The sequence below is a fragment of the Brachionichthys hirsutus genome, chromosome 18, assembly GCF_040956055.1.
Source record: "Brachionichthys hirsutus isolate HB-005 chromosome 18, CSIRO-AGI_Bhir_v1, whole genome shotgun sequence".
In the NCBI taxonomy this organism is placed as follows: domain Eukaryota; kingdom Metazoa; phylum Chordata; class Actinopteri; order Lophiiformes; family Brachionichthyidae; genus Brachionichthys; species Brachionichthys hirsutus.
Window position 1 is genome coordinate 6,013,045 of NC_090914.1, and position 27,403 is coordinate 6,040,447.

General features: G+C 45.5%; 1 protein-coding gene across 1 annotated transcript; it reads right to left on the reverse strand.

Moving 5' to 3' along the window:
- Positions 1-25,609, reverse strand: LOC137907576 (protein unc-79 homolog). Its single transcript, XM_068751926.1, has 51 exons — positions 25,588-25,609; positions 23,963-24,083; positions 20,586-20,899; positions 19,703-19,873; positions 19,459-19,554; positions 19,313-19,368; positions 18,939-19,068; positions 18,730-18,794; positions 17,773-17,861; positions 17,430-17,470; positions 17,263-17,291; positions 15,977-16,206; positions 15,579-15,750; positions 15,263-15,493; positions 14,806-14,996; positions 13,986-14,109; positions 13,414-13,554; positions 12,756-12,971; positions 12,318-12,545; positions 12,026-12,167; positions 11,612-11,691; positions 11,333-11,481; positions 11,108-11,265; positions 10,355-10,536; positions 9,674-9,875; positions 9,403-9,585; positions 8,753-8,821; positions 8,091-8,380; positions 7,825-8,007; positions 7,540-7,702; positions 7,278-7,427; positions 5,876-7,156; positions 5,615-5,716; positions 5,254-5,370; positions 4,945-5,047; positions 4,717-4,857; positions 4,583-4,621; positions 4,374-4,486; positions 4,135-4,220; positions 3,596-3,802; positions 3,283-3,387; positions 3,083-3,193; positions 1,805-1,909; positions 1,636-1,713; positions 1,433-1,522; positions 1,176-1,351; positions 875-1,058; positions 585-788; positions 417-494; positions 282-323; positions 1-189 (listed from the first exon to the last, which is right to left on the reverse strand). The coding sequence occupies exons 1-51, from the start codon at positions 25,607-25,609 to the stop codon at positions 1-3; spliced, it is 8,169 nt and encodes a 2,722-aa protein (XP_068608027.1).
- Positions 25,610-27,403: the final 1,794 nt, after the last annotated feature.

Here is a 27,403-nt window from a genome sequence, read left to right on the forward strand (position 1 = left end):
TCACATGGGGTAGAACTGTGAGGCAGCCTCAGACGACTGGATCTCCACCTGAGCCATCTTGAATTGGGTGCACTGCAGCCACTTGCGCAGAGCAAACGGGGGGGCTCCGGACGCCTGGCCCTGCAAACACTGGTGGTTTACCCGGTTCTGGATGGCCTGAAGACGTAACTGCAGCCCCGCAGATAGATGCTGAAGGAGGAGGAAAGAGAAGATGATGATGATTTTAGTTTGACCCACATTTATTGTGTCAGCAGATGGTGGTATATTGATCATTTCCTCACCTTAAGGTTTGACTGGATCATGGGTAGCCACATAGGAATCAGCTACAGGAGACAGCCAAGGACGCACGAGTATTAGGTTACATGTTGCAATAATCATATATTAGCATGGAGAACTATAGTAGAGTCGTGTCAGACCTTTACAAAGATGGTTGAGTTGCACTCCTGCAGTGCTTCCATTAAACTAATGACATGAAGGCACACCATCTCCACCATCTGAGAGATAAATGAAATATCAATGAAATATCAAATGAAACCTTAATTATGTGTGACCCGGAGTGTAAAAACATAAAGTAGAGCATTCACCACTTTGTTGTGGGCCATGAGCTGCAGGATGCTGGGTGTAACCCGACTCCAGAACTCGAGGCCTGTGAGGATGGCGCTGGAGGAGAATTCTGTCTGGTTCTGGTTGAGCAGGGATGGAGCTGCTGCTGCCTGCTCACAGTAGATGGTCCACAGCTGGGCGAACATGAAGGCGTGGAACAGAGAGCACATGTGCAGCACGGACGTCTGGAGACCCAGAGGCAAAAACAGGAAAGACGGGTCAGGTGGTTATAAATCAGACACATATTTTTAGTGATTTATTTCTGACAGACCTTGGACTGTTCTGGAAAACCAATGAGGATGACAATGAGATGGTCCGCAATGTGGGAGCCAGCATCTAGAGGAATGGGCATACAGGAGGTGGATCCCTGGTGCAGAGCGCAGTGTGTCAGGGAGCCCAAGAGGAGCCAGGACAGCTGACGGATGTGGGACACACACTCAATAAATTCTTTAGGTCTGCAGAGAAAAAAAAGATGCATTGTAACCCGGAGAAACAACGCTAGATTAGGGTGAACTGGCCCTTTACGGTAGATGAATTACTACTAAACGACTCTGTAGTTTTATTGTTCTCACCCTTGTTGCATTGTGGACGGTGGATGATAAAGCCAGGGAAGATAACGGACAACAGCTTTGTTGTCACGGTGATTGCCTTTGCTGATCTCCATAGCCGCGACTTGGGCCAGGCCCACTTTCAGGTTCCCTCCGAAAGTGTCTTCGTGCAATGGCTGACAGCAAGCCTTCATATGGCTCTAGTGACGAAAGGCAAAGTGAGTTTTAGAAAAGAAAACCACACGAGAGCTGCAGCGCTTGGAAGAAGAGGAAGAACTTGCCTTAAGTTTGGTTAGTGTGTGCATATCTGCAATGAAGTCCAAGAGCTCACTCGTGTATTGTCTCATGCATTCCATGGCTGCTGTTGTGCACTGTTGGTGACACAAGCAGTTCATCCTTTAGGACACATCACAGTGGGTCTATCCTTGTCTCCTGCTGTTTTACGGCACTGGCTCTAATAAGCTCTGCAGAAACATCGCCTTACCCCCGGCAGCGTTGAGATCATGTGCTTTTGGATGATGGTGGATTCTGCCAGACGTGTTCCAATATCTGCACAAACAAACTGAAGGATTCCGACAAGTTTTAGAATCCCCCCCCCCTCAGAAGGAAAACAGGGTGATGTGTCTGAAAGGCTTTTCAAATTGCATCTTCACCTGGACCAGCAGTAACAAGTTTGTGTCAGGCAGAGGAGACTTGAACTTGAGAGCCTGCAGAAGCTCTAAGACCACAATGCGGGACATGTAGAACTTATCTCTCTCCTGGATATGAGGAGACAGACAGTGGAGTAAATGTACTGATGCAGCACGACTGCCTTTTTCGATTATCACTCTCCTTTACTCATGCTGCGAGGAGAGCACAAACTCCACCGTCTGAATAGAGGGGGGGGGAGGACAAGCGGTGAGAGGGGAGGGAGGGGCGTAAAGGAGACAGAGAATCGTGAAGCTGAGGAGTAGATTTAGGCCAGTCCAGATCTCTCCTCCCAGAGTCCCAAGCAGCTCAACTGAGGCTGTCAGGCTGCCTTCTCCCTCCCCGAGGACGGCCTGCTCTCTTTGTTCATCCCATCCACACAAAGCCCAGCTGCCTGTTTGCAAACCACACTGTCATATCCCGGCCTCCACTTTGTCTCTCTCTCTGTCTCTACGCAGTCATGTTTGCTTATGTTCGGCGCAGGCACGTGCTGAGAGCGGCCTCCGACATTTCCCACTGTGTGGTTCGTTAACGTGCGTACCTGTCTGCAGAGGGGGGGGGGGGGGGGGCACTCATGTTTAGCATGTAGTGCAGGCAGTGCTGCTTTGAGAAATTGTGCGACAAACTCGCAGAAGCCTGGATTTGTGCCTTTAAAAGCTGACCTCCAAATATAACTACTCACGCTTCTAGTGCTTCCCAGAAGCCTCGCTTCTCAGTAAAGAAAAAAAAAAACTGTGCTGCACAGGTTCTAAAACCAATTGCTCATACAGTGACTCCAGGTTTTGAAAAGTGGATATTATAGAGCAAGGAATTAAAGAGGGTGCAGGAAATCAATACTGCAGGAGACATAAAGCATGCAGTGTTGACAGCGGTGGAAGAGTAAGGATCCATCTGGTTCCAACGGTGCAGACGGCCCTGGCTCCATCTCTGTCTAAGGCAGCCACTCCGTAACACACCATACATCCTTAGTCCAAGCACACCGACTAATCACGTTAATCAATACTAGCTGATTGCCTACTTAATCATCTGTGACACATGGCCACATTTCTGGCCAACGGGAGAGTCGGAAAGTAGGCGTAGAACCAAAAGAGTGATGAGGTCTGCGAACGACATCTTTAAAACTGTGGATTAGTTTCAAAGGCTTAACTCTTTCAAAGCTGCATGAATGCGGGCTGTCAGCACATTTCATCGCTGCATGCCAAATAGCATGAAAAAGCTGCCATGTAAAACGCACTGGTGAGTACCTTGTTGAAGGCTTTGTAGCACAGACCGCAGAGCTCTACGAGGTAGGAAAGGCTGAAGACGCCATACTGGATGACGAAGCTCAGTAGTTTTGAAAAAGGCTCCAGGAGACTCTGCAAGGCAGATGAAGAGGAGACAGTGTTGGATATTCCAGGCTAGACTTTAGACATATCGATGCGTTCAATTCTGCTTTTGGGTTTACCCGGGTGGCGTTGGTCGTTGGGATTTTCAGCAAGCAAATGATAATCCTCAAACTGGAATCCATGGGGCACTGATGAGAAGCAAGTAAGTCAAACAATCTGTCAGCCTTAAAATGCAAAACAAAAAAATAAAAAGTTGGCACCTGGTGCACAGCCACAGTCCTGAATTTTTATTTTCAGATGTTTCTATGGCGATAATGGAATACAGGAAAGTAATATGACCCATGAGGTCAAAGACATCAATCACATCAGTTGACTATCAACGTGCAAGGTGCTTTTTCCTCGAGCCATAACCACATCAACCACACATCAGACCATGGCTAAGGGGATGGAAAGCTCCACAGCTACCTTCAGAGGGAGCACGGAGGGCAGCTTCGTGAGGAACGTCTGGAACTGGTTGCAGATGGTTGTCCACAGATTGCTGGGAGAGTCCATGGGGAGGGCCTCCATGAAGGATGCCACGTTCTCCAGGCAGTGAAGCATTGTGCCCCCTGCTGGCAAACTCTTCTTGTTGTTCAGGCCCTAGAGGGCACACAGACATTATCCAGTCCAGTGTCATATAAAGTAACTCTTTGAGTGAAGATATATCCATTTCAGCGAGTCCTGACGGAGAATTTGGGGCACTGCAGCACTAATGGCTGCACATGAGCTCATGCACCAATATTCTTATTTATGTCATTTACATATGTAAACAATCACGATACATTGGTCAAGCAGAGAAGACTATGCATGACTTGTTGTTTTAGATTCTAAAATTTAGAATGACTTATGATGTGCATTCAGCTTTAGCTTTGCCAAGAGCGCCTCCTGCTGGTGAAATGACTCAGCACAGTTCTGTGAAAGAAAGGTCTCACCTCCAGCAGCATGTTGAGGGCAGCAACAGAACTCAGTTCATTAAAATCTATCAGGGATGATGCAAGCGTTCGCAGAAAACTTCCATCTGCAAAAAAGAAAGGTTGGCGTGAAAACGATGGAGGCGGCGGTGGGGTGGGGGAGTATGCATCTGCTAAAGGTTATAGATTTGTACAAATCAACAACTGGGACATTGCTTGAGTCGTCGTAGAAATCAGGTACATCTTAAATGCTTTGAGACCTTTGATGTTACTCTGGAAGAGTTGAGGCAAGATGCCATTAGGCGCCAGCTGGTGAAACATGCAGCGGAGAAACTGCTTGGCTACACCTGCCACATTCCCTGGAATCAGCATGCTGAAAAACAACACAGGGGGGGGGTAGCTGTGTGAGACAGACAGACTCACCTCATCCATAAACGTATACTGAATAACCAAGTTTAAGGTCTTGTACCTCTCAGCTTGTCCAGAGAAATTCCCACTTGATGCTAGCCTAAAAAAAAAGTAGCAAAGCGGTGGATCAGGACCCAGGCATGAGGTTATGAAACTTCATCTATGTGCTAATGTGGCTGTGGATCCCTGCAGTACCTGCCCACAGACTGCATGATGTCCAGAAGCATGGGAGCAGCCAAATCAGGGCTGAGGTGGATGAACATGGAGAGAACCACCACTGCGAGGCCGAGCGTCTCCTCGTCGTATTCCTCCAGGACGGCGGCGCAGTCCCGGCATCTGGTTTGTTTCCACGCAGATGAATCATTAAGACGGATTTTTTTTTTTTTTCCAAGGCAATGCGTGACGGTGCATTTATTCACACACCTGTCAGACATCGTGGTCGGCTGCTCATCGATGAACTCCTCAGGCGCTGGGACAAACATGCTGACAGTGCTCGGTGCGGAAAGCAGACTGGTCTTCGTAGGACCTACAGAGGAAATGAAAGAATAAGCGTTTGGCAAGGTTCAGCATTCGATGGTGTTTCAAATCAAAAAGAAGACCATGCATCGCACACACACTCAAGTGATGCCTCCTTTCACTTGGAGTCATGTATAATCAAACAAATAAACAAACGTGGGATCTCACATAACCCCCCTAAACCCTCATTGGTACAGAAGAGCGAGAGGCATTTACCCGTCTCCCAGTTGCTGATGTTGTGTGGAGCGCTGGACTGATGTTCCAGCTGTCTCTTCATCAGCTGGCTCATGGTCAGAGCTCCCAGAGAGCCTCGCTTCACCTGACGGTACTGAGCTAAAGGTTGGGCACAGAAGCAACACCTGGGCTGAATACCAACAAGTGTCACATGATCACATGGACACAGCTCGGACATGGCAAGAAGGAGATGGTGGCTGTCGTTTTACAATTTCACGTGGACAAAATAAAACCACGGATTTAGTTTGGTCTCAAGAGTTACATGGAAAACACCTCAGAGTGAAACTACGTTCAATATTAATGTATAAAACTCATCAGCGGTTTGTGGGTTTGTGGCTCCTACTTGATACTGAAGAGCGGTGGCTTGTTTCAGGCAGGGCAGCTTCGAGCGTCGGGGCCGAGGCAGATTCTCGTGGCTTTTCCAATGTTGATAGAACTTTGTGATCTGTGAGGTAACAGTGGTGAGGCAATGGCGTCTGAATAAATAATGCACATTAATGAATTAACATTTCATCTAATACAATAGAAGCTAAAAATGAAGTTCAAACCTAATTAAAGTGCACTGGTGAATTAGGAATTATGCTCATCCATCTTTCTTTCTTACCCGTTTCCGAGGCCTGCTCACTGCCAAGCTTGTCAAACATATTGAATGTGATGTCCAGATATTCCCTCTGGATGGCGCTGACGGCGATCTTCCTCTGTTTCCGTTGTCGGGGAACAATCTGGATTTTGAACTCTGCTTCGTCGTTGTTGTTTTCATTGTCCGGTTTTGGGTCGCTGTCCCCTTCGTCACCCATGTCGTCGTCCTCTTCATCATCCCCATACTCTTCTTCATCATTGCTGTTGCTGTGCTTGCTTATTTCGGGTGAGGAAAGAGGCTCTGCTGTGTCTTCTGGGATGTCCAAGAAGACGGTCCTACCAGATGGGCTTGTTCCTGGCCCCATCCCGGGTGTCACCTCGTCCGGGCTTATGGGAATGTCATCTAACGAAGTGTAAGGAACATGCGGGGTCTTTCTCAACAGGTCTCTCTTCTGCTTCAGGGTCATCGGGCTGTCGTGACAGACATTCTCTGGTCGGTCTGGAAGATCCAGAGAGGCGCTGGCAGTCATGCGGTATGACCTCCTTTCCAGAGGCGGTCGCTCCAACCCTCTCTTTTCCACCAGGAGATCTGGGGTCTTTTTATCACAGTCCTCGACACTCGCCTGGACCACAGGAGAGAGTCGCAAGGTGTTGCCGCTTACAGAGGAAGGCGAGACCTTTGGACTCCCATTCAACCTGGAGGCTATAATGTTGCTCAGGTCAAACTCTTCGTCACTCTCTATGATCCGTAGTGGAGGCAATGGTTCAAACACCAAGGAGTCGCTGTCAGACATGGACAGCAGCGAGTGTTTTTCTGGAATGGAGGTGCAGTCAGAGGAAAGGTCAATTAGGTCTTGGTCCTCCTTTCCCTGTGCCGATCCTCCTAGCGAGTCCTGGTCCAACTTGTCTTCAAAGGTCTCCATACAGCTAAGGCGGACCTCTGGGATGACGGGCTTGGAGATGTCGGACTGGCCACCTCGAGAGCCTCGCCGATTCACCGCGTCATTGCCCCGTAGCCGAATGGAAGAGCAATTAGATGATCTTTTGCCGTAATGCTTGCTGTGGGATGTGGATGAGGATGGGGGCAGGATCACATGAGGCCCCTGCATGTCGCAGCGGTCGATGCAGGACTTGCGCCGGTGTTCATCCAGATTGAAAAGGATGGAGTCAGTGTTGGAGATATCCAGAGACTTCTGCTTGTGCATGGCCTGCAGGCGCTTCTTCCTGGTGCTCTCTTCTCTGACACAGTGCAGAATGTTGTCCTGAAGCGTGCTGGACTCACGGTACTCTGACAGTTCCATTTCACCTGACGAACCAGAGGAGAAATGATACTTTATCCCAGGGAAAGCCAACACGTGTCATCCTTAAACAGCTTCCACCAATGTGCCGTCGTGCTACACTTCGCCCTGAAAGCGTCTGCTTCTTACTCTTTCTGGCATTCAGCTCTACCGGCTGGTACTTCACGGTCTTGCTGCCGCCGATCCGCTTCAGGCGCGCAAAGAAGGTCTGCGACTCCTTGTTGGAAACTCCAGTCGGCGTGTCGTGAACATCTGACTCATCAAATACACTGTCCTCTTCTAAGATGGAGAGAAATGAACATCAGGCCTGCATTCATGAAGGCTTGTTATTTCCAACCTGATTCCTCATTTTAACCAACGTGTGATGACAAGGGCCTTTATTTTATGTCACCTTTTTCTTTCTCGCTGTAGCGGCTCATGTTCGAGTTGTCGCTGTAGAGCGGTCCTGCTGTAGGGTGGGGGCGGCAGCTGTGATACTGAGCGTTCAGTGTGTTGATGGTGATGTGGATCAGATGCAGGACAACTTTACTGCCGTCCATGTCTCTGTAAGGATACTGCAGGGCATATGAAATCATTATGTTGCAGAGCAGACTTTGAATTTCATTTCATATTTGTCTCCAATGACAAACAATTGTCCAAACAACGACAAACCGCCAACACATAATAATGAGAGCACCTTATAAAGGATGACTAACAGGGCCTTGAGCCACATCTGTCTAATGTGTGGCCTCAGGGCCCACAGTGAACATCTGGGTGGCTGCTGGAAGTAGTGTCTCAGCTGGGGACACGTGCAGTACTTCAACACCTGGACCACTAGGGGCAGCAGCTGCTTCCCCAAACCAATGTTGTAGTCCATCACCTGGAATAAACAAAAGTTAGAATCCTTCAGATACTCTGTGTTTGGAACACAAAACAGCTGCTTATATATTAGACGTCAGTCACTTGTGCAATGCCAGCAATGAAGCCATTGAAGCAGGTTGAGGTGCGCATCTTCTGGGGCGCGATCATGAAGCAGCCCTCCTGCTGGTCGTAGCCCAACAGCACGTACAGGTGGCGCTTCACCGTGTTGAAAGCCTTGGCGCTGCCGATGTCTGCCTCGGCGCTGCTCTGGTCTTTGGCCATGAATTTCATGAGCACCATGATCAGCTGGTGAACCGTCTGGTGATCTATGCCGGCGTCCTCAGGGAGCAGGTCTCTGATGATGTTGTCATCCTCAGGAGACGGGGTCTGGCCTGCAAGAGGGGCCAAAGCGTCAGGAGAGGTAATGTGCAAAGGGCAAGGGAAGAAGTTGGGGAGAGGGAGGGATGCAGGAGCAGCGGAGGAAGGGGTCAATCACAGAAGAGGGGCCGTTAACTTGTCCTGTGTCAAGACAGGCAAAGAATATATCATGCAACAAACATAAATTAAAGTAATGCCGTATATGTGAGGAGGGTGAACACATCAGCAAGATGAGAAAACAATGACTGGCACCATTGATCAAAAGTTGCCTTTTTAGATTTAAGACATAATAGGTAATAATAAGATAATCCTACTGTAGGTTTCCTCCGACATGACGTGATTATGATGAAGAACACTGCAGGGTTCAGATTGAGGTTGCTGTTTACCTGGCAGGACCTTCTCTATCATATCTCCCAGTGTCGGGGCAGAGTGGTCTTGCCTCGTAAGCCTTAGAGCTAAAAACCACATATGAAGAACACAATTTAGACAGCATGTGCGGGCGTGGCAGTTCAGGAAGGCATCTGAGCTGCATCGCCATCCGACACATGTACACAGACACACACAAAAACATGCTATAGGGCTACCAAGAATTATTTGACTGATGGCATTATGTTTGAGGTCAACATGAACAGCAATTCCCAGAAACTCAGATCTCCTTCGGAGCAGAGTCAGCGACAAAATGAGCCACACGGTGTCCAGGTCCTCCTTTATTCAACAAGTAGGTGTTAAATGAAAGTTATAAACAAAGAAGTGAGGCGTGAAACATTGAAAAGAAAAATGGGACCAGACTTGGATCACATCGTATTTGCAAATAAAAAGGAATTTGGTTTCACTGAAAAGTGATCAGAGATCACAATACGAACAGTGTCAGCTTCCAGAAATTGTTAAAAGTAGATATTGTGTCTGTGTGCAATGTGGGACAAAGCACGTATTGGACACTATTTGCAAACACTGTCAGACCACAGATTGAGTGAAAGTGAAACAGGCTCAGATCCAACGTGGCGGCGAGACAGAGGCTCATCCCGAGTATACTCACGAAGTCGGTTGCTCAGGGATTCTGGGAGTGAAAAGGCCCGCTTGGACTCCGTTGGACATCCCCTCACACTGTCACGGAGGGAACGCACACTCTTCTGCTGATTCCTGGCAAAACGAGCTCGTCGTATTTTCCACATCGCCGCATCACTGAGGTTGGCCACGTTGGTCCGTACAGCTGTGATGGCTGTCAACAGAAAGATCACTGTAGATTCACAGAAAGGAAAGGAATGCTGGAGCCGGAGTTAATGGGGTGCGAGCATCTGCGTACGTACTGGTGGGGAAAGGGAACTCCTTGTTGCAGTCCAGGTGAAGCTGAGCCTCCAAAGATAATGTTTCAAAGCGGTTGACAAAGAATTCCCAGCTAAGAGCAGGAATGTCTTTCTTTAGGAAGTGGAGCAGCAGGAGCTTGCTGAGGATAATGGGACGATCCCTCACGACAGTATCAAACTGGAAATCCAGACAGAGGCATAACCCCTGGAAAAGAGATCACACACACATCAGTGCGTGGTTTTCTGCTGCTCCATAAACACAAAGTTACGTTTATGCTATTATCAAATTATTTAGTTACTTTAAATATCTGATTATTAAAAGAGAAGCTTTACAGTTTGGTCAATTTGATCAGTTTTGACATATATTTAGTTCAAGATGTTTTAACCAAAGAAAAAATGCTATAATAAATACAGTAAAAAAAATATAGAATATTTTGCATGCACAACAATGCAAAATATTCTGTATTTAGCTAATTCATTATTAGTCATCATTTAAAAAAAAAGGAAAGATCATTAATGCTATGAAGTATGATTATTCTACTGGTTTCTATTCAGTTGAAGATAATTCTTATATCACCAACATAAAGATCAATCAACTGCTAATAAAGGCAGATGTATGATGATAAAACAAACATTTGTGGTGCAGAAATCCATGAACATGCCACATAGGTTTTATCCCTTCACCTGAAGGGCCGGCCTCTTGACGGTATCCAGCAGCAGTCTGGCCCGTGTAGCCACAGCTGGGTTGACGTCCTCCACAGAAGCCAGGAAGCAGCAGAACGCATGGGCCAGTGAATACTTGAGCAAGTGGTTTTTAGTCACCGCGCCGATATCCAGGAAACGGCACAGAACGGCCACCTTCTCCACTGAGAAACGTTTTGAAAGAGAACATCATCAAACTTCTGTCTACTCTACACAGAGCTTACGCAATAAGAAGAGAGAAGTTGAGCTCTCGCCATCGTCCCCCCGAGGTGAAATAAACAGAATAAAATGTGAGGTGACCGAGGAAGACAAGTCATACACAGCTGATATTTATTTACATGTATTTATATTTGTCTTTAATACATTGTGCATCAATAAGAATTTGGTTTGTGAATGAACTGAGATCTTGCATAATAAATAATATTGGTAGAATAAAATCAAATTAGATTCACGTTAAATTAGATGATGATAAATGACGTATGTCTGTGAAGTATTTAGTGTATTTAATGTAAGGCTAATATCCAAAGCTTGACCACTAGATGTCAGTGTGGAGGTTAGTAGCCGCTCAGAGTGTAGATAGACTGTAATAAATAATACAAGGTAGATTTACTTATGTTTAATATAGGTATAAGTAATGGTGTTTATAAATGCAAATGAGCAAGTACACAGGATTAAATCAGCCTCGAAAAGCTAAGATCTTAGGCATCTGTTATTGGAAAAATGAGGATCTCTCACCTGCTTCGAATCGTGTTTTCCAGTCTTTGCTGTTGAAGTTTGAGTTGATGAGATTCCAGAAGATGTCTGCCCCATGTGACAGGGAGAGGGCGTGCAAAAGCTGAGGCACAGCCAGGGAGGCCAACTGGCAAAACTCGGACTTCAGCATGGACCACAGGCTGAAACACAGGCATGAAGTTAGACACGCCAGTCAAGCCGCTGTCAAAACGACCTGTCGGCACACACCTCGGAATGAGCATCTTTTCCTGGATGTAGACCAGAAACTGCGGGTGATCCTTGTGGGCGAGGTACAAACGCTCGCCGTGGAGACACAAGATCTTCAGACAGTTCAGCATGTTGAACAAGATGTCAGGCTCCTCAAACTTAGACATTTCCTGAATGCAGAGGAGATGTGTGACTCAGAGGAAACCACACACACACACACACACACAGACACACAATCCCAGAAATCATTCCTGGCTGCCTCTGATTGTGTTTTAATATGTAGTTGTTCAGAACCAGTACCTGCAGAATGGTGTATATCAGTTTCAGCGACACGGGGAGCTGCTGGTAGGAGAACTTTGTTTCTGAGTTGGTCTTTGTGGCTGCAAGGGACAACAATGTGGAGGTAGAAACAACGTCATGATGGAGACACGGTTGGATGATGGAACATAGAAATGCAAGCATGAGTCCTAAATTGACAGCAGTCCTACATGCATGCAGTAAATTTGCAGCTGGAGCGAAATTATTTCTTTTTAGCTAGAAAGAGAGGGAAGCTTTACTATACGATGACTAGTTACACAAAAATACTGATTCATCTTTTATCTCAATATGTTAAAAATGTAATTTTGAAATATGACTATGGTGAAAATATTGTTTTGCCTTTGAGATTTTGTTCAGTTGTCATTTCAAAGCGTCGCACGCAGAACTGAAACATACGTGCGTTATCAGGAGGATGGTTAATGGAGTTGTCCGTCTGCGCCGCACTCGGGTTGTCCCCTTCCTCACTTCCAGTCTCTGTTCCGAGGGAGAAGTCTGGCTGAGGCAAGAGCAGCGTCTCCTCCAAACTGTCTGTCGGCTCCTGAGGAGGAAACCAAACACAATTAAAACGTCTGTTTCTTGTGTGTCCGTCATTTCTTGACTGGTTACTTAATAAGTAGATGAATTACATAATTTGCACTTGGGGGGGGCATTTTAAAGCCTTCCCTTTTTTTTTTTACTTGGTACTCACCACCAGGCGAATCTCATCCCGGGGGGTTAGCCTCTCCAGGAGCTCACATCCCAGCTGGAAGCACAAGATGCTGGACTGGCACAGGCTGCACTCCAGGGCTTTTTCATCCTTCTGACAGGTGTGTGAGCCCCCCCACGGGGCCTGAAAGACGTTATTGATGATGCCCACGATATCTTTCCCCATGCTGCTGTCTAAACCCAGCATCACGCCATCGTCCTGGAGTTCCATCTAGGGCAGCAGAGAAGACAGCCATAAAAGGAGAGGAGCAAAATGCTAAAATCCCACCTGTGTGGGCATTGGCCTTATTGCACTTTTGTCAGGAATACTTTTCTTTAAACTGTCATACCTGCAGTGTAAAAAGAACTTCTATATAAATTCATCATTTAATGATATAATTCTAATGATTTGATCTCATTTTCATGAGGAATTTGTGCCCACCTGCTTCAGAATGAGGTCAAACATGAGTATGAAGCAGCCGAGGTTCATGTCGTCGTCGTCGCAGTCCAGATCGAGAGCACAGTGGCCGGTAGCATGGCCGAGGTTTTTAAAGGGGCTGCAGCGCAGGGGGCTGCGGAATGGGCTCCTGAAGGGACTGGGGAACGGGCTGAGGGTGTTGTGCTGCCCACGGCGTCCCGGATCTGACACGACGCTCACCTATAGAAAATAAAATGACGGTGTCTGGTTTCAAACTCCAACCATTACACAGTTTTTACGTTTCATCCCCTGTTCGTTCGTGACAGTCATGATGTCACATGAATGTTTAGTTGCTTGGCTATGAATTTAAATCTGTAGTTCATAAGCAAGCTTTATTATGACCACTGAGGGAGCTACATTTAGACAATGGCAATTACCATGGCAACAGAAAATTCATCCCAGTAGAAAAACAAGTTGGAAAAAGTGAGTATAACCAGGCGTCTTTATGCCTAAAAATCCATCTGACAGATGATCAATCTTCCAAAAGTCATTGTAAAATCATTGATTCAGGTGGATAATTATTCTTTTTTTTAGGGGGGGGGGGCTTATCCCTGATCTGACAATTGATTTTGAATGACAGGAAGGATTTTGGTGTGTGGCGTTGCATTCCCGTTCCCCTCACCCTGCGAGTCCCAGTGTTGCCAGTCAGATCCGATGCGCGTGCTTTCCTCTGATTGGCCAGCTCCTTCAGTGAATTCACTCCATCAGAGAACATCCCGATCAGCAGGGGAAGCGGCACCACGATGTCCAGCTCTGACAGCACCTGCAATATCACAATGATCACAAGATGCTTCCATTCAAATGAAATGGTTTAGTTTTGATCACGCGGATCAAAGCATTTAAAAACATTATTCATTGACATGAACGCTACACGCTCTGACTCCTTTCAATGCGACCTATTTAATAATGCAATCTCTTGATCACGCTTGTGACAGAGAACTTGAAATTGATCCATGTCTTCGGGGTAGCATGTTGTGGCTGTGGGATGAAGAAAAAAAAAAAACCTCTTTTCTCCAGTTTAATTCTGTGACCCAGATCCATATTCAGCAGGCCTCCTGCCCAGAATCTCACAGCCTCTGACAACCTGTCCAATTCACACCCAGTGGGCAGAACCCCAGGAAATGAACCAAACAAACAATGGCGTGTCTGTGAGTGTGTGTGTGTGTGTGTATGCGTGCACGTGTGCATGCCTACATGCAGCCACAGCAGAGCCTGCTCTTGCACAGATGCTGGGTAGCCGGAGAATCTGCAGCTGATGAAACCAAACATTTCCTCCATGGAGAAGGGCAGGGGGCACAGCTCAATGTCAAACATCTTGCTGTAAGACAAAGGCACAACAGAATATGTTTCAACAGGTGGGATATCCTCAAAACAGCACTGGAAATGTTCATGTTAATGTTAATGTTAATGATAGCATCTAAACTGCAAAAAAAAGATGCAAGGCCAAATAGAAGTAGAGAAAAGAAGAGCTTTGGGTGAGAAGTTCAGTTTAATATTTCAGTTTGTGGAGGAAGATGCTGATTATTACGAACATGAAATGTTCTCTTTGCTCCCATTTGTTATTTTAGAAATCTATTGTGTCTAATGCGCAGGTACCAGTCATGCCAATTTACCACCATGTCAAACCGGCTGCTGCATTTACTCAGATTTTGAGTGATGACACATTTTCAGTCTGACATGTTTCTCTGCATCCTGCATTAGCGCCTACTGCTAGTGAAATACTCAAAGTGAAGACACTCCCCGTTCGGCTTAAGAATCTCAGAAGAAGTTTTTTTAATATTTCTGCAGAGCCCTCTTTCACACCAAAAACATTATTTATCTTTAATGTTAAAACTACTAAAAAATGCATTGTGGCTCTACCGCAGCTCTGCTGGAAATACCAAGTGATTTGAGAACACATAAGTTCATATACAGAGTATTTATCTCTTGATTTAATACCACATTATTTAGAGGGAATATGAAATGACACACAGCTAAGTGTGATATAGCAAATGTCTACTGTATGCGTTTGTACCTGAGCACTTCTCTAAACTCTTTGAGCTGCTGGTCGGGCACCTCGGTGCGGATGGACTCGAGCCACTCGGGCATGAAACACTCCCACAGCGGCTGGCTGATGACGTTGTAAGGGATCAGGCACAGGATCCTGTTCAGGCCCTCCTTCAGCTGTGTCACTGTGCTGCATGACTTGTCCCAGTATCCTCCCACCTGAGGAAAGTAGGGCAGAGCAAATAGAGCCTGGCTCGGTCACATGGTCACCTGACCTGCGACACTTTACATATGTTTAATATAATATGGCGATTCATAAATATCCATCCTTTAATGGTTTGACAAGACCTTTAATCACGATAAGCCGGACTTTGGGGTGTGCATTGGTTGAATAGTTATAATGTTGATGTTAGCTATGTTTTATTAATAGAATTAGAAACTATTCCCACTCTCATCGAAATCACTGTAATAATAGTTGACCTTACCCTGGCAAACTCTACTGGTTTGGGCAGCAGACACATGACCATTACATCAAATCGCACTTCACACACTGTCTTTAGCCACTTGGTTACAAACTGAGGCTTCAGCTTCTCCACCAGACTTCCGACCTCGTCGTCCATCATGTAGGCGGTGGAGTGAAACCACTGGAAGACCATGCTGACGAGCCGGGCCAGACTCTCTGTGGGCGTGTTCTCATTGGGTGTGCACAGGCTCACCTGTGAGCAAAGGTCGGAGGAGAAAAACAATCAGTGGGAGCAGCCACGAATTCAGCAGGGCGGCGATAAGCCTGCGTTTACACACCAGGAACCAGATGCCAAACTGACTGAGGAGCCGCTGGTCGTGCTGATCGTCCTCCTTATTATCAAACTCAATGTTGTCCAAAGAGTGGTGGGAGGCGGACAAGCCCATCTGACGACGCCTGTTCAGCTCAAACTCACGTTGCTCTGCGTGTATTTCCGCCTCCTTTAGTAGACTGCATGGAAACAAGGATGAGAGGAATGATCCACAGAGAAATCAAACGCGTGTAAAATATTCACAATATTTGTATGTGTGGAAAAAGAGAAGGGGGGGGGGGGGGGGGGACAATATGGAGATAATTTATAGTAGCTTCATGCTTCATTGCAGCTTCCATGCTTTAGTACAGTCGTATGTCTTGCACCTATGGATGTGACATGTCAGTGTGAACGCTGCAAACGCACCTTATGACCGCCTCCACGGTGCACACGAGCTCCTCTGCTCCACACTCCCGGGTGTTGATGGGAGGGGGCGAAGTCTGGTACAAATGGGTCTCCGCTGCAGCCCCCACCTCGCTGCTGTGATGGTTGACGTGGCAACGCTTGCAGTAACGGACCGGCCGGTTGCCATGGCGCCCACAGCAGCCGGCCGAGAAGCAGGTGACCACAGCCCTCCTAACATGAGAGCTACAGTTCTGCAAAGCCAAGAAACGGAGGAGGAGGAGGAGGAGGAGGAGGAGAGGTCAGTTTATTTCTATCATGGGCCGTGGGAAGCAAAATAAAAGCATGTTATAATCACAGCTGCTGTAGCCAATAAAAAATAAACAGGTTTCCAGGTCCAAAAGCAACAAACTGCTCTGTTAGTCAGCAACACATTCTGTATTTATGCATCTGGGTAGAGATAACGATTTGTCTACATCTGCAGGAGAGAAGTCTTAATGTGTCCCCTTGGTGTCTCAGGTTTCTAAAAATAAAAAGCATGGCACGAGGGAGCCATTCTAATCTGATCACTCTCTAATCTTGTGCCATTTGAGGGATGCAGTGCTCCATATCAAATGAACATATCTGTCCGATAATGGTGAGTTCCTCAGTTTACCCATCTGGCTTTCAACAATAATACCTACCCTGACGTTATTGATGCTGCTTCATTTATATTATGCTCTATATTGGGTATCAGGTGTATTTATAAATTGCTATTCTGAGATGAAGAGTAACGTGTCACTTTAATGATGACAGACCTGGTGGGATCTTAAAAGGCTTTATGAAACTAGTGTGACAAAGCTTTGATCAAAAGGGCTGGCTGTGGATTATGACTCTGTGGACAGACCCAGGACGGAAGCCAGCTGTCTCCCAGGATGATACTGAGTGGCTGCTCAGAACACCTGAGATCACGTCACACTCCGCCACCCTGGAAACCAGCAGGGAGCGTTCGCCCTCAGCAGCACAGTCAACAAAAATGAACAAACATCACGGCCCAGCAGCTTCATCCGAAAGGATTTGGCCTTTACGGAGACGCTTCAGCGGGTGAAGACAACACTAGATTTCATTTCATGTTCTCTGTGATAAAATCCTGCGTGTTGATTCGTGTTCTGTGAGTGCAAGATTCAGTTCAGTGGAGATGCAGTAAAATGGCGTGTTTCTTTGTTGTAAATATAGAGAAGCGTCAGAAAATGTTGACATCATGATGAATGTGGACAAATTAGAGTGTGGGAAGAGGCGTTGATGTTTATGTTGCGGGACATTTATCTTACCTTCTTTTGGCAGATTGCAGATATCTCTGCTGCAAAAAAAGATACATTCACATGTTCAATTTGAAGACAGCATATTTATACACCAACTAAAATTATTATTAGGCTTCATCTGCGCAACGCAAAACAGATGGGCATGAATTCAGGCATCTTTTTTTGTTTACTCTCACCTTGAGGCAGGAGTACATCCACCAGCCATTCAGGATGGTCTCTGAAAAAGTCAAACAAATGTATAAGCAATGCTTGACTTTTTGGCAGAAGCACAAAATTATCTTCCCTCATTTGTCAATGTCAACACACGATTTCAAAGCCGTGTGATTATAACATGTTAAATGCTGGAGAAAAGAAAAACAAGTGGATGCGGGATTTTGTGATGATGATGATGATCTCGTTACAAGGGAATTATGTAACCATGGCAATGTACTTCCTCTGGGGTTTAAGTGAGGAATAACGAGGCAGGCAGGCAGGAGGTATGTTACGGTAACTTATTGAAGAGGTGAATCAGATGCATACCCTGCTATCCTCTGGCTGCACTCCTCACATATATAAAGAGGAGGTGGCTTGTCTCCCAGGGCGACAGAAAGCGTAGGATCTATACACATCTGCAAAGCAGGACGAGTAGGGTCAGAGCATGAACACGGCAGTAAAAAAATACAATGCTCCTTGCAGTAACGTCAAAGGAGGAGTCTTTATTCTTAGATCCCTTGAAACAGATTGTCACACGCCACCCTTACTGAAGCTTGAGTTTCTATTTGTCCCTAGGGGTTGTTTACCATGAGAAAGCAGGTGACATCTGGGCCTGTCTCTCCACCCCTCTGTGTGGATGGATGGCTGCTTACATATGCTGTAGTGTCTCCTCTTGCAACCCAGTGCTAAAGCTCAGTGCACATGGCCTCAGTGTTCAGATGGAGCGCTGTATTTCACTGTGCTCAATAGATGCCACCCTAGCCTCAAGGGCTCGCTCAGGGTCATTGCTTCCAATTAAGCCCTCCTCCTCCTGTACTGTACCCCCTTCCTTAGTCCTTGTAATTGAAATCCAGCTCCTGCCTGTGCTCCTCCTCCTATTTGTGAATTATGAGCAGTGTTGAGCTCGGGCAGATAGAGCTGATAATGCAGCCCAAAAGCAGTAGAGGATGGTGCAAAGCGGCATAAACGCTGCTATAATACAGAATCCGTACAGCTTCCTGGACAAGCACTGATTTATTTACCTGGAAGGGGGGGGGGGGGGTTAAATAGCAAACACACCATTTTGTTCAGTTGAACTTGCCAAGGCGATCTGGGATGCATGGGGATGAAGATGCCCAGTGCATACCCAATGCTTCCGGACACAAAGAGGGACGCTAATCTGTCCTTTGATAGCAAGACAATATAGTCTAGATGTGGGGTATTTTCTGAGCTTTCAAAAAGACCTTAAATACAGCAGCAATGTGAGAGTTCTTGTTTAAGATGTGTTTTCACAAATGATGTCACCTTGACAGCAGGTTTGTTGATGGCATTGTGGCACTCGATGTGTTGGCAATGGATGGGGTTCCAGGCTGATCCAGGAAATTGAAAAGCAAGAAGATGGACAGAAGTAGGGGAGGGAGGGGGGGTAAAGCAGGGGAAATGTGGGACAAGTTCCACCTTTGGTCAGATTCAAGGACAGATAAAGCAGCAGCTATGTCTTTACAAACTCTGACCTGTGTACTGCAGACCCCTATATTCACTAATGGCTCCTGGTGGCTTCAGGTTAGGCCAGTAATGAAACAGCATCTGTACAGCTGGAGGCTTTACTTGGGATGGGCCATAAGATATGACATAAAGGAGGTCCTGCACACGGTATAAACATAACAGCAATTACAAAGTGCAGGAATATTCAAAGGCATTTGCTATAGAAAGCAATGCATTTATTCTAACATGTGTTCAAGATAGCTTTCTTTCTATATCTAAGTGAAAAGGAAGCTATTTCGGATTATAAATGATAAAATAATTGTAGGTTTTTTTTTGTGTGTGTGTGTTACCGTAAACGCACACATTAGGAAATGTTTATTTACTTTAGAGAATAAATAAGTACCTTCCACACTTCCTGTTTGTGCTTCATTAGACACTCCAACAGTTGACAGTGATATACTGCAAAAAAAAAGAAGAGAAGAGACTGCACAGTTAAAAAGTGTCTTAATTATGCATGCATGCTTTAGAGAGGTCACAAAGACGGGTTACCTGGATTTGAGGTATACTGCATTGCAATCATGAGCATAGAGGAGGCAGACAGGTTGACGTAGGCCGGGACTCCGCCCTCCCTCCGAGTGGAGCCCACTACAGACAAGCAAATAGAGCAGCTTCATTTTTCTGAATCAGTTTGTGTAGATCTCAGTGCTAATTAATTACTTAATAACCTTTTTTTTGATTGATTTAATGTAATAGATAATCAATATCTTATGTCTTTTGAACCGGTCATACTCACATATAGCCATGGGAAGGAAAGAAGTGCTCAGGTATTCAATGACGTCTTTGTGGAGGAAAGGGGGAAATGTGGCTAAAGTGGAGATCATAGTATAGGGCAATGTGCTAAGAATATCATCGCCGAGAAAGGGCAGGAGGCAAGTTGTTGTGTAAAATATGGACTGTCCCAGATCTGATGAGAAAGGGAAGAGGAAAAAAAGAGACAAAGATGCACAGACACTCATTCAATTAACAGTGCACACAGTATCCATGTGCTGTACGCAAACACAGATGCAAAGGTTACATGGCATTTCAGCTATTAAAGACAGCAAATAAAGATTCATTGGGATATGAGGTCTAACTGAGGGCAGTGAGCTTCCTTTAAAAGCCACTGAAGTGAATTTTGCCCTCAGGAAATGTAGCCGATTCTGGTTGAGGGGATGGGTTTTCATGCTTTTGACTTTTTTCTTAACAGTGGTAAAATATTCATGGGAAACAAGAGCGCTGGCTGTGATGCAGCCTTGAGCCAGTGTGGAAATAAGTCATTCTCAGATGTAAATGTAATTAAAAAAAAAAAATGAAACGGTACATTTTCCTCTGCATGTTTTAAAGTTAGCTTACATATTTGCACATGACAACATAAGTAAAACATTTCTCCCACTGTACATAACAAACATGCAGTCAAGTATGATACACAGAAGAGAAGGCCTATGTCGGGTGTATCCAATGGCTCATGAGCGATTAAGTTGACAGGATCCAGCGTGCTCCCAGTCACCCCATGCATCCCTCAAGATCCTCAGCAGGACTTCTCTCCTCCAGTTATAAAAGCAGCATTGGCTTCATGCAGAGGCCGGGCGGCTCGGGGATGATGATGACAAACAGTGGAGCACTGGGCCTTGACTCACCATGCTGACCGTGCTGCAGCAGGGGCACCAGGTCAAGCAGGGTCACGAGGGTCACATAGAGGCCCTGATAGTCCAGAGAGGGGTACTCTGAAAGCCGAGCGTCCCGACTCTGCTGCCCCTGCCCCCCGCAGTCTGATGGGGCGTCGCGCAGAACGCTGTAAAGGAGGGAGCGAGTAACTGTAGGGTTGATGGAACTGACTTGTGGTCTTAGAGATGGGGTGAGTGGGAATGGCACAGGAAAAAGACACATGGTCATGGGCACGGCCAATTTGGAAGCTTCCTGGTTCTCCTTCCTGCCTGTGCGGGACAGAATGCTGCTCCGGGGTGGGAGGGGAGGAGAGGGAGGGTAGGGGAAGGGAACAAGGGAAAAAAAGAGACAACAAAGACACAAAAAAACAGCACATTACATTGAAATGGCACTACAGAGACAGCGTAAATAGAAAAAAACAAACCCAGATAAACCCCACATAGGATGCAGTGTCTCACTATTTGACTGTATCACTGAAGGCATGGGCAATTTTTCCCTGCTTTGTCTATTCAGAGTGACTTTGATTCAATTCATAATTTTTATCTGTCTTCGAACTTGGAAAACAAAAAGAAACATGAGCACAAACTGCAATGATCACTGCATCTCATGCGTATCTGGTGACAAGGAGCAAAAATATGAATAAAAAAATGGCATGTTTTCAGTGGCAACCCCATACTTCTCCAAAAAGGCACAGCGCCAACGACTGTCCCTCGATGGCTGCCATGCATGTTCCAATCAGCAAGGTCAAAAGACTGCCATGCAAAAAGGCCAATGAGCCGTGGAATAAAAAAAGAAATTCCTTGTCTTTACTGGGGCTGTCAAGGATGGGAGTGACACCAAATCGGTTCGGGAAAATACAGAGGTGACACTTTTGAAACATGCTTCAGCCAGTAATAAACATGTGTGTGAGGTTAGATCAACAGGTCCGAGGTCACAGCACATGTTTATTGCACCAGAGAAATAATGTCCGTATGCATACGTTATGATACTGCACCAGTATCATCAGGAGAAATAATGAGATCCAACAGGCATATGGATTCACTAACTAATCTACGGTAAGGGAGAAACTATAATGACAAAGGAATAGGTTGTATCAAGGGGGAGATGACTGGTAGCATTATGTTTGTGAGCTAATGCAGGATGGACAATTGTGTTTGCTGTCCCCTGGGAAGGTGTGGTGGACATATTTGGCTTTTAAGGGAGGAAAAACAAAAGACAAAAAAAACCTAGTTGGGTTGAGTGTGGAGCTTCTAGGGTAGAGGAAGGGGAAGGCAGGGCCAGAGAGCATTGCTCTTTTTACTTTTTTTATTTTTTTTTTTTTACTGCACATTACCAAAGAGCTAAGATGTTCTATCAGGCAAAGTGATTGGGATTTATCAAGAGAGCCCAGATTATAAATGCTAATGTATTGATTTATTTATTTTTAAAGGTCACTCAAAAAAAAGTTGAATTACAGCATTCTCGGCGAGTGAGAAAGGGGATTTCATTAGATGCATAATTACAAGCCTGTGGCTCAACAGTTCACACTGTCAACAGCAGAATCGAACATTTTCGCACTCGTCCCCTCAAAGTTATACTGAGAGATTTTAGTCTGTGTTTAGTCTGCGTGCGTTCATTTGTTTAAAAAAAAAAAGTTGCATATCTTACATTAGAATGGGACTCGCTCAAAAACAACGGACTGCGTCTCAGAGTATGACTTTTTCACTGCCGGTTCCTCGTATAGAAAACATCATTATTTTTGAACAATGAACATAGACGCAAAGAGACACACTCACACGCGCACGCTGAATATAATGCACGCAAAGACGCACACGTGTGCCTACGTACACACACACACACACAATCGACACACACATGTACGACACGAAAAACACATGTAGAAATGCACCAGTGCAGACGCATGACGGACATTAACTGTCGAACCCTATGCTGTCAAAGTCACCGGCTGTGTGGAGCAGTGATCAATGCACAATCGCACTTCCCCGAAGATTCTCAGCTGCATGACGCAGAGAGACAAACTACGCGAAACACAATTATAGGAGACTTCTTCTGCCTGCATTGTTCTTCTTGCGATCCTTTGGGATGAAGGTTGGCGTGACTTGACTGATGCAGGGAGCTCAGAGAGCTGCGCCTCATCAGTGAATGGAAAAAGATTTTTACTGTCTGTGCTGAACCTAAAAAAATGGTTTATGAATCAGCAACCTCCTCCTCTGTTCCAGTGTTTCTCTCCAGGAGCATGGCACATGGCTGCCCAATCTCCCCTCTTTCCCTCTTTGTCATTTTAGCTCTGTCTTCACCTCCGGCCTCCGAAGGCACAGGTGTACGGAAAATCCTGGGGGGTCCTGGCTGAGGAAGCCAGGCCTATCTATTGACAGGTAGGGGAGGGGGGAATCATTTGCTCAGGCTAAAAGGCTCTGCTTCAGGGGAAAATGTCAAGCAAACGCTAACAGTGGCATCATGGTGACTGATTCATTTCACACTCATATGACACCATCCCTCAAAGACAAAATCGTCACTTGAGATTAAACAGATTCCCACAGCTGCAGACCTGTCACGCTCCATCTGTGCCAAAGGCGTATGAGAGGCCATGTTTAAACACATATCCCTCGTATCCAGGATACTCTACGCACAATCGGTAGAGGATTAATCCTGAGGGGCTGAGGTATAAAGTGTAGAATTGAGGCCGGCAGCCAATCTCAAATAGATTGCAACCTAAGCTGATAATGATGGTGAAAGTGGGGCATGCAAGTTCTGCTTCCAATAATCCCACCCTTTTTTTTGGGGGGGGGGGGAAATTAGCTTGGGAGTTAGGACAGCACTACTGTTTCGCAGCGAAACAAAATGGGATGCAGAAGTATTCCGTCACTGCTCTGTGTTTTGACACAGAAAGGAAAAAGGTGGCCAAAGAGACACATGGAGTTAAGATGTGTCCAAAATGGCTGCCTACTTGACCTGCGTTCGAGGAGGAAATAACATGCTGTTTCTTCCTCGGGCTTTCACAGCACACAGGGGAGCAGGCTGACCCTGGATCTGGAGAGCCGGAGGGAGCTGACCTCTCCACCGGCTCCTCTGGACGGACAAAACGGACTACCCGAGGGGAAATGTCCATCTAACAGCCGGTCCGCTGAATAAACATCACGGAGCTGTCGATCTCTGCTTTAACACGAGACTATACCTACGCAAAACCTCAATCTGTTTATTATATCTGTCAAAACAGGACCCGAAATTAAGGTTAGCCAGCTAATGGCCCTTTCAGAGATGTGTCATAACAAGCTACTGTAAGTCATCTGATCATGAGACATTCTACAGTCTATGGCTTCACCTGTTGTCTACAGAGCAGGGTACTTACCTGAGCAGGGTTTGGGAAAAGTATTTCAGTGTGTTTGCAATGTCTGTTCCGGAGGGCACGGGGTAAATATTGTGTTGCACACGGTTGTGATACTCTTGCAAGTATCGTATCTTAGAGGCAACTAGACAAAATAAAGAGAAGAGTAACAAGCAAAGTCAAAACAAGTGAGACTGTCATGGTGGGACACATTCCATTTAGCGGGATGATGGACAAATTGCTGGATGGGTCTTGGTCTAATTTAGATCCCATCAAAATTTTGAGAGCTATCCGGATGCCTGTCTGGATGCAAAAACATAAATCTGGATTTTTCTCACTTTTCAAAAAAAATATTTTTTTGTTAAATATGCATCCAATTCATTCACCCAAAATCACAGTCATAAAGGGGTCCGATATGAACTATCATGCAAAATGTCTTCTGGAAATGATCCCGAGTGAGGTCAGGAAAAATAATAATTACATTTTAACATTGAAAACTCCATTTATTCAACTCTGATTCACTTTTACTTTTCATGGTTGGTATATAAAGATACCAAGAACAATCTAGAACCTTTTGATGATGATCCAGATCACCTGTGTGGACGGTGTAAATCCAATTAGGAGGGGAATGAGCTGCTTGGCGGAGGTCTGGGCGCTCAGTGCATGCTTTTCTAGTTTAACAGATGATACTGATCACTACTGCAGCAATGATTGCCCTTTTATTGAACCAGTGGGTATGGACATAAGGATGTGACACTGGTTATCATTGTCTGGCTGAATACAGGTTAAAACGAGCTGAAGTAACACAATTGCTGACCCATTTTCGGGACTTTGGGCAGCAGAGCTTAGTTGACCCGTAAATAAGTGACTCTATCATCTTAAAAGCTGGTACAGTTCGTAACTTAAAGATTTAGATTGCTAAACGTTCAGTAAACTACAGATAATAGCTCGTGGCGTGATATGGTAATTATATTATATAATTGAAGTCACGTATTGGTGGATTTATCTTATTTTTCCTGGTAGAACATTAAACATTTTAAACTATATCAGTAAGATGCAGCCTTTTGGCTGAAAGAGACGGAAACGCCGCGTTTGACCGCAGGATCATTCCGTATTGGAGGAGAATCTGTGGCTGTTTTTCCACCTGTTCCAAAAAAAAGCAGAAAAAGGAGGAAAGAGCAACGCTGTGATCAAACCGCATTATTGATCGATCTAATGCCACCGTATCGCCTTGTAAAAAGATCCGCCAGGTCGTGCGTGATCAATTGGGAACGCTTTTGCGCACGCACCCCTGCAGCCGATCGCGCGTCAATCAAAATTAAAACAATCAATAAATGACGTGACGACTGCGCGTTTAGCCCCGATTACCCCCCCCCCCCTTTACATAGCGACAAATAGACAGAAGGTACATGTAAACGCAGATTGTGGTATCTGTGCGTGATCCGAGCCCTCCGGCCGTCCCTCCGCAGTGAGAGGACGTGTTGCAACCGGCCACGGCAACCGAGGTTTCAGCACCAAGGACAGCTCCCCTCGGACGCGTTCATGTTCAAATCCAGAACCCACACATCCAGCTCAAACCCCAACACCCAGACTGGGGGGGGGGGGGGGACAAAACACACGCACACGCACACGCACACAGCTGTACTTACACTGCTCTGCCTTCGTAGACATTTCGCAGACACTTGGTGAAACATAAAACCCAAACTGTCAATTGTTTCAATCTGTTTTTTTTTTCCCTCCCCGGCGTTGTGTTTCCCTCAGTCGTGAAAAAAGTGAATCCCCCCCCCCCCCTCTTCCACCTCCTCCTCCTCCTCCTCCTCGCTGCCCAGGCTCGGCTTGATTGTACCACTCTGGGCGATGGATTCATTTACACGATGTCTTTTGCAGGCTGCGGTCGTTTCACGAGCTTTCAGACGGATTAAAACCAAAGCGCCGTTTTGTGAATCGGTTTTTCCATTTCAAGAATGAGATTTCTCTTGGCGGACAGGGACGCTGGTAACACATCTGCCACAGGAACTCCCCAAAATGGACTGATCCGCGGCTTTGACAAATTGTCATTCAAGAATTTCCGACAACCCCTCTCATCCCGCACTGAAGTGAATATATATAGGAAGTAAAAACTGAAGGTCCTTCCTGTATCTGTACTGCGTAAAAGACATGCAACAGATGGTTGTGACAAATATTAAAATATTTATAATCATGATATATTCTGGAGGAAAATCATTTAGATTTTTTTTTTAATCTCTTGGTTTTTGGAAATTTAGATTTTTCCCTTGAACTATTTTTTTCTAATTTTGCATCATCTTAAAAAAAGACGCCACTTTTTTTTTTACTATTCTTAAATGTTTTGTGAATTTATTTGATGTTTTCAGATTATATTAGTGCTTCAGTAATGCATGTGTATTTCAGTATATAGTTGTGACAATTTAAACAGGTTTCATTTCAATCGGGGTTGAATGAAGTCAAGATATTTCTTCATTAGAGCTTTAAGTCTGGCTGCCTTCAATGCTGACTCTTCAGTTTAGACGTGCCTCAAATTTGTACTTATCCAGTTCTTGAATGAAGCAATTTAGTGATATGAGCACTGGTTCTGAAGATTCTTGAAGTTTTTGCTAAATGCTGCATTAAAATAATAATAACATCAACATATGTCATAACAAAATCATGGGAAACAATTTGATCATTAAGTTTAATTAGCCTTCATAATATCTCATGCACAATAACAGTGCCTGAACGCAGACGTCATGGTCGTGGAAGTGATCTCTGTGGATATTCTGGGATGTGATGCATGATCCGCCCAGCTGGGCCCAGGAGAGTCACAGCAAACAAGCAAACGGCAACGACGGACTGCTGGAAGAAAGTGCAATAGAAAAGAAACATTAATGCTGAATTATTTGACCGAACAACAGGAATGACAAGTGGCTTAAGCCAATTATGTGTCATGGCATTCAAACCTCTCCTTTCATCCAGTGCAAGTTGGATGGAGAGGATGGAAAACCTGATTCTGCAATAGAAGAATCTCCATTCATATAACAACAGGCCCATTTATATCAATCCACCTTTATATTCCCCACGCCCCTGTGCACTTTGGCATTCCTAACTTGAGCCTGGCTTTGCAGAAGCCCTTGTGTCTGTCCCAGAGGACAGATCAAAAGATTTACAGTGGCATAAACACCAGTATTGCAGTTCCTGCATGGGATGCCTTTACAGGGGCCAGAGCGACGCACTGACTTATGGATAAGAAATGAATAAAACATCTCTCCCACTCTGGAGGACGGGGAACAGAGTTCGCTTGAATTCCTCACACTAGAGGCAAAATAGTGAAGGATCACAGATACCAACTTCCCAAGACTGACCTTGCTGCAATATTTATATCTTATTTACAGTTGGATTAATATGATTAGAAATTACATTCATTAACGACATATTTAGCATAAATAAAAACATTACTAAAGTCATGCACTT